This window comes from Sceloporus undulatus, chromosome 6 (genome assembly GCF_019175285.1).
Source record: "Sceloporus undulatus isolate JIND9_A2432 ecotype Alabama chromosome 6, SceUnd_v1.1, whole genome shotgun sequence".
NCBI classification, from domain to species: Eukaryota; Metazoa; Chordata; class Lepidosauria; order Squamata; family Phrynosomatidae; genus Sceloporus; species Sceloporus undulatus.
In genome coordinates this window covers 31,648,616-31,664,034 of record NC_056527.1, presented here as the reverse complement: position 1 = coordinate 31,664,034, position 15,419 = coordinate 31,648,616, and the positions used below count along the sequence as shown (strand labels likewise).

The window sequence follows — 15,419 nt, the reverse complement described above, 5'->3', positions numbered from 1 at the left end:
AAGGGAAATCTCTGCACATAGGAGTCATATATAAGTATGAGGGTGGGCTATGACAGGCAGCTATCAGGTAACAGCTCTGAAGCTTTCTTATGCTAATTGTAATTGAATAAGGACCGGAAGCCACAAAGGAATAAAAATGCTGGGGCTAATCACAACAGAAGCTACAAAATGGTTCCCTCCTTAGACAGTTACAGGTGCCACACAGTCAGCCCTCAAGCACAAACCCTGGAGATCAAGCTATCCTGAGGTACATGTCTTGCAGGAATTCTGATTCTAGGACTTGGGATCCTTTGGCCACAGCAGCCTCTATCAGACCCACTTGTGAACTTGCACAACAAAAACATGGAGAATTCTTTTAGGGTGCATCTGACATGCTTGGATACTTTGTGCAGAGTGGAGATGGTAGTGCTGTTATCTCTCTTTGAGCATAACTGGGAAGTGTGGGGAGCAGAGGCAATATGATCATGCTATCTTGGTACTTCTACAGAACATTTAAGGTGGCCTACATTTCCATTAATTTAGAAGGTCAGTACAAAAATGACACAAAACTGTTGTGTGTATTTAAATTACATCAGTGTGAAGTGGGGTGGGGAAATATGGTTAATTCATCCCAAGATTCTATTATGTATGTGTCAAGAATGCTAGAAATGTGACAACTTATTTTTATAAGCAAGTCTTAATACCAAACAATTTACTTGGAAGTAAATAAATTATTCTAATTGTGAAAGCCTATGCATGTTTATCCAGAAGTATATGATAGTTTACTTAAAGCTCAGTAATGCTTGATTTGTTGCAAAGGGTTACTTTTATAGGTACTTTCTACAGTCTTAATTTGATTAACTGATTTAATGATTGGATGGAAGACAACCAGAGCAATTTTGATTGGATGAAATATAAATTAAGTTCTCCAAAGCTGAACACACTTACTCAAAAATCAGTTCCATCAAAATCAAATCAATATGATTAACTTTCAAATCAACAAGCTTCGCATCAAGGGGTATAAATCTCAAAGAAATCAAGGACATGTACCAGAATTTAAGGACTGCAGCTTTGTGCTACAATTCTAAGCATATACATATTTTGAAACAAGTTCTCTTGACACCAGTGCTTTCAGTTCATGTAAATAGGCTTACATTGAAACAGAGATGGAAATAAATAGGTCTTACTTGAAAACCTTGGCCAAGTGATTTTGATTAACAAGACATATACTTTAAAACAAATACCCTCTTTTGCAACAAATTATCATTAACTTCATCTCAATGGAACAGACAGACAGCCATCTAGCTACCTAGTCAGCTAAATATATAATAACTGATCCTGCATTGTGTAAATTTTCACCCCCCTTCAAATTAAGAGCTATCAACAATAAATTGTGCTATGTTGTAACCATTGTTTCTCTGATCAAATAATGGATCTATTATTCATTAACCATTCTTTGGTTTACAACCTATAGGCCTAGTTCCAGACAATGTTACTGGCAGGTGAGAAGCAGAAATATGTGACTAGGTTCAGAATTCATTACAGTCCATAACATCAGGGGGCCCATGTGGTTAGTCTGTTTCTGGTCCCCCATCCACAACTGGTGTTTCCTCACTTCCAGTTAACATCTCTTGAGAACGGTAGGTGGATTCAGATACAAGATGGCTGACCCACCTAAAATCCATTCAGCTTCTGAGATGGGACCTGTATATGACCATGAATTGCAAACTTCCTCCTAGTAAGGGCTCTCCCTATCCATGATATGCAGCTTGTAAGAGGTTCCGAGTTGCTGGATGCCTATTTTGATAAGTACAGTGGGTGCTGTCAGAGCAGGAATTTAGGGCTTAAGTCCAGGATCTCACCAGCAGAACAAGAAGACCCCAAGAACTGCAAGACAAGCTTATAGCCTTGGCATGATGATGTGTAAGACCATTAACCCCAAAATTTAAAAGCTACTAACTACCTGGATTTACAAATTGGCTTTATAGTGCTGTGTTATAAGATGTGTAACAGTTTACATCAGTGGAGTTTAGACTTGTGCACAATACTTGGGCATGAAATAAAACTTTTGCTTACCATAGGTCCGGGGCCAAGATCAGCTGATTTGGATACGTCATATTGAGCAGCAAAGTTCTGTGGGAGATAAGAAGGGGAGAAATTAATACCATCATAATCTCTTTAGGTTTTAAATACTATTTCTGTGTCATATGCTTCTCGCTTGTGAAGATAAAGGTTCAATCATGGGAGAGGGGGCAGAGTAATAGCCTCATTACATAAGGCTCTGTTAGGTTTCTTATCAGCATTCAAGATATTTTATACCGTATACAAAGCCAACAGTAAAATGTATAAACTGGCGTTTGTGTCAGTAAGAGTTTATTTACTTCAATCCTAACTAGGAAAATGGCTCTTTAGTATATGGAGGGCAGGAATGTAAAAGAAACCAAATAAAACATTCTATTTAATGCTTTTTCCTTGCATGTTTTTGAGTCCCTAAGAGTTTTTTTTTAACCAATAGTTAACACTACAGCACTTGTAGACATGCCTGAGAAGATGTGGTCGAAAAGATAATCCTAATTTTTGATGATGCTAAAATTTTATGAACTGTTTGACATTATATACATCGTTAGATCCTACAATGCATTTCCAGTAAATTAAAACTTTGGATGCCTTACTCCGCCAAGACCAGGAGGACCAGGGGGGCCTGGGAGGCCTGGTGGACCATCTTCACCATCTTGGCCTGGTGCACCTGGTGGACCCTATGGGAAAAACATACATGTACAATTCAGTATATTTTAAAAACCCAAGAGCAAAATAGAAGAGGAAACCACAGCTGTCATTCAAGTGCAAATCTTCTACCATCCAAAATGTCTCTGCACTTTATAGTAACTGTAAGTTGGAACAATCTGACTGTCTCAATCTTATTGTTTCATGACAACTGGAAGATTAACAGTGCAATCTTAAATGTGATTACATAAAGATAAGACTCAGTGAGCTTACTCCCACCTTAAATGCACATAATATTGTAGCTTTAGGCAATAATTCTATGTACACTTTTCTGGGAGCAAGTTGTGAATACAATGGGGTTGTTTGGAGGACTTAATGTGTGAAGGATGACCGCATTAACAATTTGCAAGCATATTTAACACTGGGACTTAATTACACTGAGCTATTAAAATGGTTTTTAAAAGTTTCATTAGAGCACTAGCTTGTGATGAGCGAATAAGGATTAAAAAAGGGCACCTTTCTCATATTAAGATGGCTGTAGAATGTGTGGCCATTCAGAAATGGTTAGACTGCATATCATGCCTAGGCAGTATAGCTAATGGTGAATCCTAATGATAGCTCCAGTCCATGTGGAGGGCAATATGTTGGTACTGAGACACTTATTATGGTATTGAGTGAGAACATGGTAAATATTCCAACAGTTTTTTAACTTGTTTTGATATAACATGGTCCAGTAATTCTTTTTTTAAGACTAAGATATGTCCATATTAAGTCCTTGATATCACTTACAGGTGGGAAAAAAGCAATTCAGGGTAATTTGTATCCTTGATATCTATTTTTGTTTGTGTGTGGTTGGTATTATCACCATGGTTGAAACATTATTATTCTAACTAAACTATCTATCTGAAGTAATATATAGCTAATTGGATATCTGAACAAATGGTTATCCAAAGACTATATTTAAAAGTGGGGATGGGTATTGGTATGCTGTAAAAATCTGATCACAAAATGTATGTTTTATAATTATATAAACCCAACTGGGCAAAGCAATCATACTACTTCCCATAACTCAACTGATAAGTTCCAAATCAGTTAGGTTTTTTAAAAATGAAATACAGTCGGCCCTTCTTATACACGGATTTTTTTATACACGGATTTAAGCATACACAGATTGAAAATGTTCCAAAAAAGTATAAATTTACCTTGATGTTCCATTTTTTATAAGGGACACCATTTTGCTATGCCATTATATTTAATGGGACTTGAGCATACACGGATTTTGTTATACACGGGGGATCTTAGAACCAAACCCCAGCGTATAACAAGGGTCCACTGTACAAATATTTGGTATGTTCTCTTTTTCATGATTTTCAAATGTCTTTCTTCCACAACTACTAAAGGCTGTATATGGACACATGCAATTTGGATATATAGTCCCATGCTACCTTGTAAATTCTATGTTTAGCTACAGGTGAAATCAAAGGCTGTTTTTACTAAGCAGATTTGGGGACTACTGTATCTGTGTTCCAAATGACAATTATAAGGATCAGAGTTTCAAATATATTTTAGAAGCACACTCACACACATATCAATTGTGCTCAATATCTGTTTCAGTGAAGAGGCTGGATTTGGGTAGAATGAGTCATAATCTTTCCTAAAGTACTTCTGAATGATCAGATATTAATGGCCTATGGCAAGCAGCCCTTATCATATACCATGTTCAAGCCTGGTACACTGAAAGTGACTTCTTTACAGAGACAGTATGGGCATTCTCATATATTATCTATGTTGTGAAGACAAGATGGGGCTATTCTGACTTCCCAACAAGGCATCAGACTACTGCTGCTCATGATGAAATAACATCCAAGTTACTCAGTAACACAAAGCCCTCGGGGTAACTCAGAATGTACTTAACTTTGTAGCATCAACTAAAATGAGTAGTTGGGGGAAAGGGGTCCAGAGCATCTCATACAACATATACAAATTCGGCCCTTTTGTTTTTTTACTTTGCTAGTATAAAATGGGGCCAGCATACCTTGTAATTCACCAAGCAAACATAGCAAACAAACAAGTGGTGTATAGCACTGTCCCCAAAGCATGGTTGATTGATTACTGATCATTGATGGGGGGCTGTGGCCTATGAAGGCCTTCACAAACTGGGATGGTGGTGGTGGCAATAATCTGTAGGTGATGCCTAGATAGCAAGGTGTGTGAAGAGTTAGTGAGCCACAACTTGTGCTGGGTTATATGTGGCAGTGGTTAGTTTGTTTCAGCCTTCAGCTGAGGAAACAATTAACCTGAAGTAGGCCTTGAAAGTCTGATTTTCCGTATATAGGGATATACCACATCTTACATGGAGGCAAATCTATGTTTACCACGGCATACACACGTATTATAATGTAAAACAATGAACATTCCTGGCTACTTGACATTTGTGCCAATATCATACATCAGAGCCTTTGCAATGCAAAGACACACAATTTATCTACACATGCATGTTAGAAACATGAATGTATGAAGCACATCTTGAGAAAGCCATGTTTTTGAACAACTACCAGAGTTTCCCAGCTAGTATGGGGATTTAGGGAGCTATGGTAAAAGAAATGTTACTTTTCCAAGCTCTGATAATGAATTCACTTGATGACTGCCCTTCTGAGGCCTTGGGAATGCCTTCTTATATCTCTGTGACAGAAACACCATGAAAAACTGACTCTCGGGTCAATGTCGGAGCATAGTCTCTCTCTCTACTCAGTCTTCTTAACAATCAAGAGACATTATATATATCTCAGGAACAATAACAATCCTGGCATCTATACAAGTGAATGAGTTAAACAGTTTTCCAGCTCTTGAAGAGATTCTTTTGAAAGGGAATTGTGCAAATCTTATAGGAAGGCAAAATGGGATTCACGGTACAGTTAATGTGTTGGTGAGAATAGGGAGGCACAGGCAAGGGAGATATATAAGCAGAGCTCTCAAGACCTTGGACAGTGCGCATCACAGATTGTGGCTTGGACAGTGTAGTTTTGCACTGACAGTTAGCAGGATGGCCACACAAAGTAATGATCAGAAAGTTAACATCCAATTGACATAAGATCTGCTATCTCATTGTGAGAAACCACAGGTGTTAATTTTAACTGTGACTATTACACTGCAGAGACGAACAAAGGGTGCACCTACACTGGAAAAATAATGCAATTTTGACACCACTTTCACTGACATGGCTCCATCCTACAGAATCCTGGGATTTGTAGTTTTGTGAGGTACCAGCACTCTTTGGCAGAGAAGGTTAAAGACCCTGTAAAATGACAGATCCCATGATTCCAGAGAATGGAGCTACAGCGCTTAAAGTGGTGTCAAACTACATTATTTCCACAGTGTAGATGCACCCTAGGAAGCAAGAGCTCTCCTCTTTTTGACAGATATACTATTTTGGGATATTTTTATCCTATTCCGTAATGATTTTGCTCACTAGATTTATTTCATTCATTCCCTTTCCTTCTCAGGTTGAACCTCCACTAATTAGACTGCAATTAACACCTCACTGAACTAAAACTGTTTTAAAAGTGACTGCATTTGGGACTGTAAACCTAAAGACCATTCATTAGCAGCTGTCTGTCAATATTGGACATGAAAGTAATACAGACACGAACCCTTTGCAAATCACTTTTCTATAGTTAAATGATGTTTGTCGAAATTGTGATTTCTTACAATGCTACACAGATATTCCTAACCACACTTAACTTTCCCAAATTACACACAACATTTCTCCAAGTAAATGTGTTCGATCATACATTACAGCCTCATTGATATAAATTAAAGTGTATGTGTGAGAAGACACACAGAGAGAACATCTGGATAACTATAATGAAACAAGCCTGAATGCCTTCTTATATAGTTAAATGAGAAAAGAAGGCTGACAGCACGTAATGAGTCGGATCGAAACAAAAGTAGTTACATCAGCAGTAAGACTTCATTTAGTCCCAAGTGGCTTTTCTAACTGATTTCAAGAGGACTGAAGCACAGTTAGCTTCATTGAGATCCAACTCAGTGGCTCAGGAGATATAAGCTGCTTGTCTATAGACATTTCCCTAGGAATATGTCACTGAATTTGGTGGTTCTTACGTTGAAATAGAAATGCATAGGACTTTACTGCTAATAGTGAAGTTCAGAATTTTGTCACCATCTATAAGGATCATATAAACAATTGCTTTCCTGCAAAGATTTCAATACAGTATAATGAGCAAAATTGATATATATCATAGCTCTTTACCCTGTCTCCTCGTGGCCCTTTGTCTCCTCTGGGGCCCTGAAAAAGGAAAGCAAAAGATATAAATGTTAAAGAAGTCTTTTAGGCATAGAAGCATACAGGGTTAAAAAAGAAACTTCTGTTAATGGCAGTGTAGTAAATAGTACCATATGTATCACTGTTTCTGAAACTAATCAGTAACGTATAGCTCAAGAACAGCCTGAACAGGATGTATTGGCTTTTATTTAAAACGTTGGTTTAATAAAACAGATACAGATATACTATCGATTAATTCTATATTAGGCACTAAGTATTCATTTATTGTACACCTAGTCTCTAACTCAGCGGTGTACTATGCCTTGCAAATATTTTGTAGGTAGATGATTCACACAGTTATTTTATAACTACTAAATTCTGAGACACCCTCAAGACGAATGCTTAAAGTTACTCCTTTTCTGTGAATACATCTTCACATTTCCTACTTCTTAAACTCTGTCTTTAGCCCACTTAAACCTAAATCCTAAACACATTCAAAGTCCCACTGATTTTGGCAAAACTTGTATTTGGTTCAGGTTCCATCCCACTTACAATTATGTGAAAGTAAACCACATTAAATTAATTTAAATTCCTTTTCAATACATAAGAGCAGGCTCCTGGCATGCATAGGGTCTTAGCTGCGTTCTTATTTAAATTCACCTCAAATTGATGGTATTTACTTTCAATTTCACGTTCTGAGTTTGGATTTTCCTTAAAATATTCTATTTTCAAACAAATCTACTGGGATTTTCTTTGAGAACCATAAAAGATCCCTGAAGGCCACAATTCCCTAATGCTTATGTTAGAATATCTTAAAATGCCTTACCCTCCGTCCTTCCGTTGCCTAGAAAAGAATGAATATTAAGTTAGGGAATAATTAAAGGTACCCACATTATTAACTAATTTATTATTAGCTTAGTAATGAGCTTAAAATATAATTAGCAAGGAGGGGGAACTAACATTAGTTAGCATTTGCTAAATCATGCAGATAAGAGATTGTTTTAAAAGTCATACCTGAAGTCATTCATGCTTTTCAAATGAAATGATGTTTGTAAAAATGTTGTGCTTTAAAATCTCGTTAGGAATATCCAAAATGGTTGCACATGCAATGTAACTCTTGCAGCTGTGCTACATCCTCTGAATCTTACATTCACCTATAAAGGTAACTTTTTTTTGACAAGAAGGACGGCCCATTAGGAAACTAGGGGTGGGTACATTTTAAACAGTCCTCACCATACTTAATAATCAGCAGCCTCCCCATGCATTTTTTAGAAACTAGGATTAGCAAGTGACCATTCATAGAAAAGTTTAGTTAGTCTACTCCATCCACTGTATATTGCACTTTAAAAATAATTGTACTGACCTCATTTACATCTGAAAAAACAAACAAAAATAAAAAACAGACAATTAACATAAAAATATTTTTGTATTTCAACCATTCATACTTGTTAAAATGATAGGATCTTAACTGATAGGAAATGCAAATGCAAAATTACATTTTGAAGCTAATTAAACACTGAAACTACAGCATATTGATATCAAACATGGAAAGAATTTTCCCTTAACCTCAAGATTCAAAAGGGTACATCTATAAAAGCTGGTTTAAGAGTCAAAGCCAGGACCTGCAAGAGGGCCTTGAATTGAACACTGCATATGCTCTGGAGCTTTCTTTTTCACCTTCCCCCAAATCACTGAATTCATGAAATAGCATTAAACTAATTTTGTTTAACAAGAAAGATATTCTTTCAGATGTGACAGTTAGTTGAAAATGACCAGTGAGAGGTTGTATCCAAGATTTTGGATTGCAGATGTTAGACAATTCACTAGTAAAAAAATCTTCTTTCTTTGGGAATATTTATTCTGCTAATGCTTAAAACGGGAAGAACGTGTGCACTTAACTGTTCCAGGATATAAAACTCAAAATGTAAATAAACCAAGCTCAAAAAGCCAGACTATTGGTTCTGTATACCCAAGGGTTCTGGAATTGTGTTTCCAAAACATCAATGACTCCCAGCCCCCACATTTTGTGATGTGGCATTGTGGAGGGATCTACTGTTTGAAGAAAAAGGCTTAAAAAGATCACACTGGGCATGTTCAAAGCAACTCCCCATATTTCGGCTATACTACTGTGTAACTTCACTGTAGTCTAATCCATCCCACATTTTGAAAGCTGTAGACTCCTCCTATGAGATCAAGGCAGCATAAAAGGCTCTCCTCACAACAACAACCATCCTGCAAGGCAGGTCAGACTCAGAGAGAATAACTGGCTAAAAGTAGTGCGTTTCATAGCAGAGCGATGACTTGAACACGGATCTCCCAATACCGAGCCCAGCATTTAACCATGCTTCCAACCGATCTTTAACAAACCTGTTCAACAGTGCAGTGTAATAGTTTGGGTGTTGGAACAGGAATCTGGGACACAAAGGTTCAAATCCCTGCTCAAGCATGGAAACACACTGTGCACACCTTGTACAAGTCACACTCTCTGAGCCTTAGAGAGGAAGGCAATGGCAAACCCCCTCTGAATAAATAAATCTTGCTAAAACCCTATGGTGGAGTCATCATAAATCAGACCTGACTTGAAGGGATATCACAGCAACAAAATAAATACATTACATTAACATTTTAAAATAATTTTAAAAACCCCATCTAAACAGGGTTGCTAGTTCAGCATAGACTGCTATGCTTGCCACTTGAAAGACACATTGTAGGAATTAGAGTGCCATGGGTTTTTTAGTCTGGATACTCCAGCAGTTTCTTTTCCTACCCTGCTCTGGCTCTATGTATCGACAGATTCTGCATGTTGGGGATGCTTTGATTGTGAATTCCTGCATGGCATGGGGTTGGACTGGATGGCCCTTGTGGTTTCTTCCAACTTTAATTGTCCATAGCTTGAAAATATATATTTTTTAAATTCTGAAAAGAAACCTTGATTTTGCCATTTTATATAAGGGAGACCATGTTACTATGCCATTGCGTATAATGGGATTTGAGCATCCATGGATTTTGGTTTCCACAGGGGGTCCAAACCCCAGCAGAAACCAAGGGCCCACTGCATTTGGAACACTGCTTATTCAATCTAGAGAGAAGGGGGGGGGGAGGAAGGGGAGGTTGAGGTTTTTGTCCAAGAAGCAGAGCAAAAAGTGTCACTACTGTATATTTTCTCAGGAAGAGCTTCATGTTTTGGCATCTGACAGTCTCACATGCAGCTAATGATGAAGAAGATCAGCACATATGTGTTAGTGCCATGGAAAGAGGGGAGGGACAGGTAGGAAAAGCTCCACACCCAAAGAAAAGTACATGCTCTGAGTGAGTAGCCAAGTGCAAAATCTTGTTCATGTTTGCACAGAGGTAAGTTGAGCAACATTTAATGAGCCTTAATCTTTATTGAACTCCTGAGATAGCTGGTGGCTTCCATGGTGAATCTGCTCTAGGTTTTTGTCTGAACTCGAAAAGAGCTATCCAAGGCACTGAAACTATTTGGGGGTTAGTTCCATTAAAGTTTAGACTAAAACCCGGAGTAAACTCAGTACACTTCATTGACAATGCAACCCACCAGGACTGCAACTGAATCTATATGATAGATGACTTTTTGCAAGACAAATCTATAACTCTCTCAAATGGATAATCATCATCATCATCATCATTACTATTACTATCTGTACTGCTGCTAGTTTTAGTAGAAATGGTGGCATCAAATAACAAAAAGTTCATACTGCTTTAAATCATGAGGAAATCGGATTATGACAGAAAATATTGTTTTAGTATACTCATATTATGTGAAGCACATTTGTAATGATTTGAATCACTGGGTGAATGGAGAAATTAAATTCATGTTTCTTCCAAAATTACATTCTTTTTGAAAATGTAATACTTGTAAACCAAACTTATTTAGCGGAGGAAGTTTTTATCGCTTGCGAAAACTGTTATTTTTTCTCTTCCCACTAGAGGGAGAAGTAATTCTGAATATAGAATATAGAAACAACTATACAAGATAGGATAAAACTGGGGGTGTAGAATGCAATTGTAAAGACAAAAATGTTCCTAAAATATTTTGGATTACAGATCAATAATTAATTATAGCAACTCTTTAACAGAAGCTCTGGATTCCAGGTTGCTTCATTCAATCCAGCTGTCTGCCAGACAAAACGTGGCAGGGTAAAACCTTTTCTTATGCGTGGCAATTTCTATATGCAATATACAGAGTGTTTTATGCTGCAGGATCCAATTTGAAGACCACAACTTCCATTTATTCCAAGTACGTGAAACAGAGTGACAGTGTCTCATGGGATCTACTTCTGCTTGTGCAGCATGTAAGATTTTGAGTTGTGCCAAACATTTTTTCATAGACAGATGAAATGCTAAAGTTTGCCTACTTTGGACCAAAGAAATGGATCCCCAAATGATAATCATGGAAACTAGTGCTGGGTGGAGGACCTGAATACCCTACAGCCATCAGATCCTTTCTGATCTTGGAAGCAAAGCAGGGTCAGCCCTAGTTAGCAGTTGGATGGTGATTGTTAGTGAATACCAGGTGCTTTAGGCTGCATTTCAGAGGAAGGAACTGGCAAACCACTTCTGAGTATTTCTTCCCTAAGAAAACCCTATGGGATTCATGGGGTCCCCATAAGACGACAGTCAACGTCAAGGGACATACACCCATTAGGTGGGTTCAGCCTACCCAACATCACAGGGGCATTATGGGGTTAAAAATCACTCTGATCTTACATTGGGGTATCAAGTTAATATATATTTTCTGGGATCAATCTAGCAGTTGCTGCCTAATCAGTGTTTTAAATTCACTAGTTCACTCACTAACTAGAAATATTTACATGAGGATGACTAGTATTTCAGACAATATAATTTACTTGAATATCCAGCTGAGTGCTGAACAACACTCAAATATCATCACCCTGTACTTTTGTTTCAAAAAATGATATTGTGGGGAAAGGTCTGGGTGCTTTCTCTACCAGAAGAGGTCACTAAGGCTTGATAGAGTGTGATGGAAGATTCCTGGAATATCCATTAGCCATATTTACTTGTTTCTTGAACAGAAAGAGCAAAACATGTACAACGTTCCCGGCAGTTGTAATTCCCTATAAAGCATCCAAAGGAAATAAAAAGGGTTTTGAATAACTCGAGTTAATTCCACACTCTCCCCGCTCTTCTTGTGGATTGGTGTAGTCGATGAGCTACCAAATCCTCCCAATAATAATAATAATAATAATAATAACAACGTCGATGACATCATTTGCGCAAGAGCTGGTCCATCTGGACTCCAGACACGCAAGATCAGGGTCCTTGCATTTCTGCCTGCTTCCCTCTAGAGGGCGCCTTGTGAGCATCCTCCAACTCCAGACAAAGATCATGTACAACGCCCAAAGAAAGCCATTGCTCCTATGGACTTGGTCCTCTATTGTTTTCCGAATTCTTTCCAGAATGTGGAGCAGCTTTACAATTTTATTCCAGGGAGATTGTGCTGAACCTTTTGGAGTCTCTCTGTTTCTCCACGTCACACGTGATTGTCCCACCACACTTTTTTTTTTTTTTAAAAAGGAATATTTTTATTTGAATTATTGGTTAAGGGTTTTCTTGTCCTTCTCCTCTTTTCTTTTAAAGGGGTGGTAAATGGGGTCCGTGTGAAATGGATGGGGAGATGGTTGGATTCTTGCCCAGACACTATCTACCAGCCAAGGATGGAGAAAAGAAGTGGCGAGTTTATTATGTTTTCATTAAGTTTGAACTCTTTGCTGAACTTTATGGAAATTGAGAATAATCTTGTCCTTTATCGGTGTGGGGCTATAACTCTATTATGGGCATCTCATCTCCCCAAGGCAAAGGGTTTATGGATTGAGCTTGGAATAGTTACTTTGGGGGGAATCGCAACTCCCAGAATCCCCCATCCAAGAGGAAAGCTAGCTGTGGGACTTGCCTAAGTAACCTGCCTAAGTTCTGGTTCTGGAAATAGATCGATCTAAATAAATCTATATGTGCAAGCTGACCAGATAGATCTAGCTAAGATCCAGAGAAATCTAAATAAATCTATGTATGTGAAGGTCGACCAAACAGATCTAAGATCCAGAGAGATCTAAATAAATGTAAGTATGTGAAGGGCAACCAAATAGATCTAAGATTCAGAGAGATCTAAGTAAGTCTATGTATGTGAAGTGTGACCCATATAAGTCTAAATAAATGCATGTATGTGCCAGGTGACAGGACAGATCTAGCTAAGACCTGGACGGATCTAAACAAATACATGTATGCGCCAGGGTGACCCAGCCGTCCTCCTTTTCCAGGACCTGTCCTCCATGTCCACCTCCTGTCCAGGAGGAATGTCAAAAACGTCCTCCAATCTGAGCCTCATTGGGAAGCATGAATTGGTCTTGCTATGAATCTACATTTGGTAGTGGTGTTTTGATGGCTTTGATTTAGTTCCATGTCCTCCATTTCTTCCTGGCACGTCCTCCATTTTGAGGTGCCTTGTCCTCCTTGGAGCTTAGGAGCATCTGGTCTCCCTGGGATCAGACCTCCCACCCCTAAAACTCTCTGCCCCCCCAAGGACTGCATCCACACTGGAGAGATAACCCGGTTTGAAACCACTTTATGGTCTGGCTCAAGGCTATGGAATTCTGGGAGTTGGGGTTTGTTGTGGGGCCCTCCATAGCCTTGAACCAAACCGGATTATCCCTCCAGTGTGGATGCAGCCCTACTTTCCCCCATCTTTCCCCACAATCGGAAATGCAACTTACATTGACTGGTAGCTAGGCACGAAGCGACTGCGAGCAGCCACCAAATCCGTGTATCCACAAAGCTGAGCATGTCTTAGTGCAGCAGCCTCGACATGCAGACTCCTTGTGTTTCAGAACCAGCCCAGGGACACCGCAGGCATACACTCCTTGGGGCGCGGGATGCTAACATAAGGAAGCCCTCGGCGGCCCTATTTATACGGCGGCAGGAGGGGGACCGGCTCCGGCTCAGCCCTGGAGCGCGTCGCAGCCAATAGGAGAGCGCAGCCAGGGTTCCAAAGCAGAGGGGAGGGGCCCTCCTCAGGAGCAGAGCGCAGCCAGAGGAGAGGAAAGAGCGCCGAGGAGGGCAGAGGAAAAGGAGGAAGAGGAGGAGGAGGGAGGCGCCCAGGGGGAGGGAAAAGAAAGAGGAGAGAAAGAAAGAAAGAGGAGGGAAAGAGCCTTAAATTGGTTCCATTCTTTTTGAGGACGTGGACACTTTTGAGGCTTTATAAAGGAAAATCTGACTGGCTGGATGGATTATTTTTTTTCCTTCCTCCCCCCTTCTTCTTCTTTTCCTTTTTCTCCCTTCCCTCTTTCTCCCCATTTCCCCCCTTTTCTTTCTTTTCTTTTTCTTTTTCTTTTGGTGGGTGGGTTGCACACGTTGGTTGGGGAGATGTTAATTAATTAATTAATTAATTAATTATTGGTGGGTGGGTTGCACACATTGGTTGGGGAGATGTTAATTAATTTATTATTATTATTATTATTATTATTATTGCTGGGTGAGTTGCCCATGTTGGTTGAGAAGAGGTTTATTAATTAATTAATTAATTAATTAAATAATTATAATTATTAGTGGGTGAGTTACACACATTGGCTAGGGAGATGTTAATTAATTAATATCATTGGTGGGTGGGTTGCACACAAGGCAGGCATCCGAAGCCCTCAACTTTCCCAGCAGGAGCTGCCCAGGTCCTGTCCCCCGGGTGAAGGAAGCAGGAGGTCCTCCCAGCCAGGGTGACCAGCCGTCCTCCTTTTCCAGGACATGTCCTCCATTCCCACCTTCTGTGCCAGAGAGTTTCCAAAAGGTCCTCCCTTTTGAGCAGGACTAAGAAGCACAAATTTATCTTTATGTGAATGTTTCGAGCTTTGATTTGATTGTGTCTTCCATTTTTTCCTGACTGCCCTACATTTTATGGTGCCTTGTCCTCCTTTGTGGTTAAGACATCTGGTCACCCTGGACCTTCCCTGCCCATCCTCTGGGGATGAGGGTCTGCATAAAGGCCTTAAACCTGCTAAGGGTGCTTCCTCTCCAGATCTCCTTTTCCACTGGATTTCCACCTGTCCATAGTCCAAAGTTAGGACAATAAATTTCCCCAGTCTTGATGATGCCATCTAGTGATTTCTTTTAAACCTAGGACTAACCTTTGTAGCTCGGAGCTTTCAGACATCCCGACGCAGGAAAGGATTAACTAAGTTTCCATTTTGCAATGGTCAGCCATAGAACTTGAGCAAGTCACACTCTCTCAGCCTCAGCGGAAGACAATGGCAAACCTCTGACTGAATCATGCCAAGAAGACCTGATGATAGGGGTCACCATAAGTCAAAAACAGACTTCAAGGCACACAACACACACACACCATTGGCATCTCCTTTCTCTGTTCCAATTTTTTTTTGGCTTCTCTCCATATACTTTCCCCTTCCCCCAA

At 39.4% G+C, this 15,419-nt stretch overlaps 1 protein-coding gene across 1 annotated transcript in view; it reads right to left on the bottom strand.

Moving 5' to 3' along the window:
- The window catches only part of COL1A2 (collagen type I alpha 2 chain), a 69,175-nt gene extending 55,290 nt beyond the window's left edge, over positions 1-13,885 (bottom strand). Inside the window, exons 1-6 of the mRNA XM_042476300.1 lie at positions 13,735-13,885; positions 8,349-8,359; positions 7,812-7,829; positions 6,974-7,009; positions 2,652-2,735; positions 2,056-2,112 (exon numbers count right to left, since the gene is read on the bottom strand). Coding sequence (XP_042332234.1) covers positions 2,056-2,112; positions 2,652-2,735; positions 6,974-7,009; positions 7,812-7,829; positions 8,349-8,359; positions 13,735-13,804 — 276 coding nt within the window. The 5' untranslated portion in view covers positions 13,805-13,885. The remainder of the gene's footprint in view (positions 1-2,055; positions 2,113-2,651; positions 2,736-6,973; positions 7,010-7,811; positions 7,830-8,348; positions 8,360-13,734) is intronic.
- Between the last annotated feature and the right edge of the window lie 1,534 nt (positions 13,886-15,419).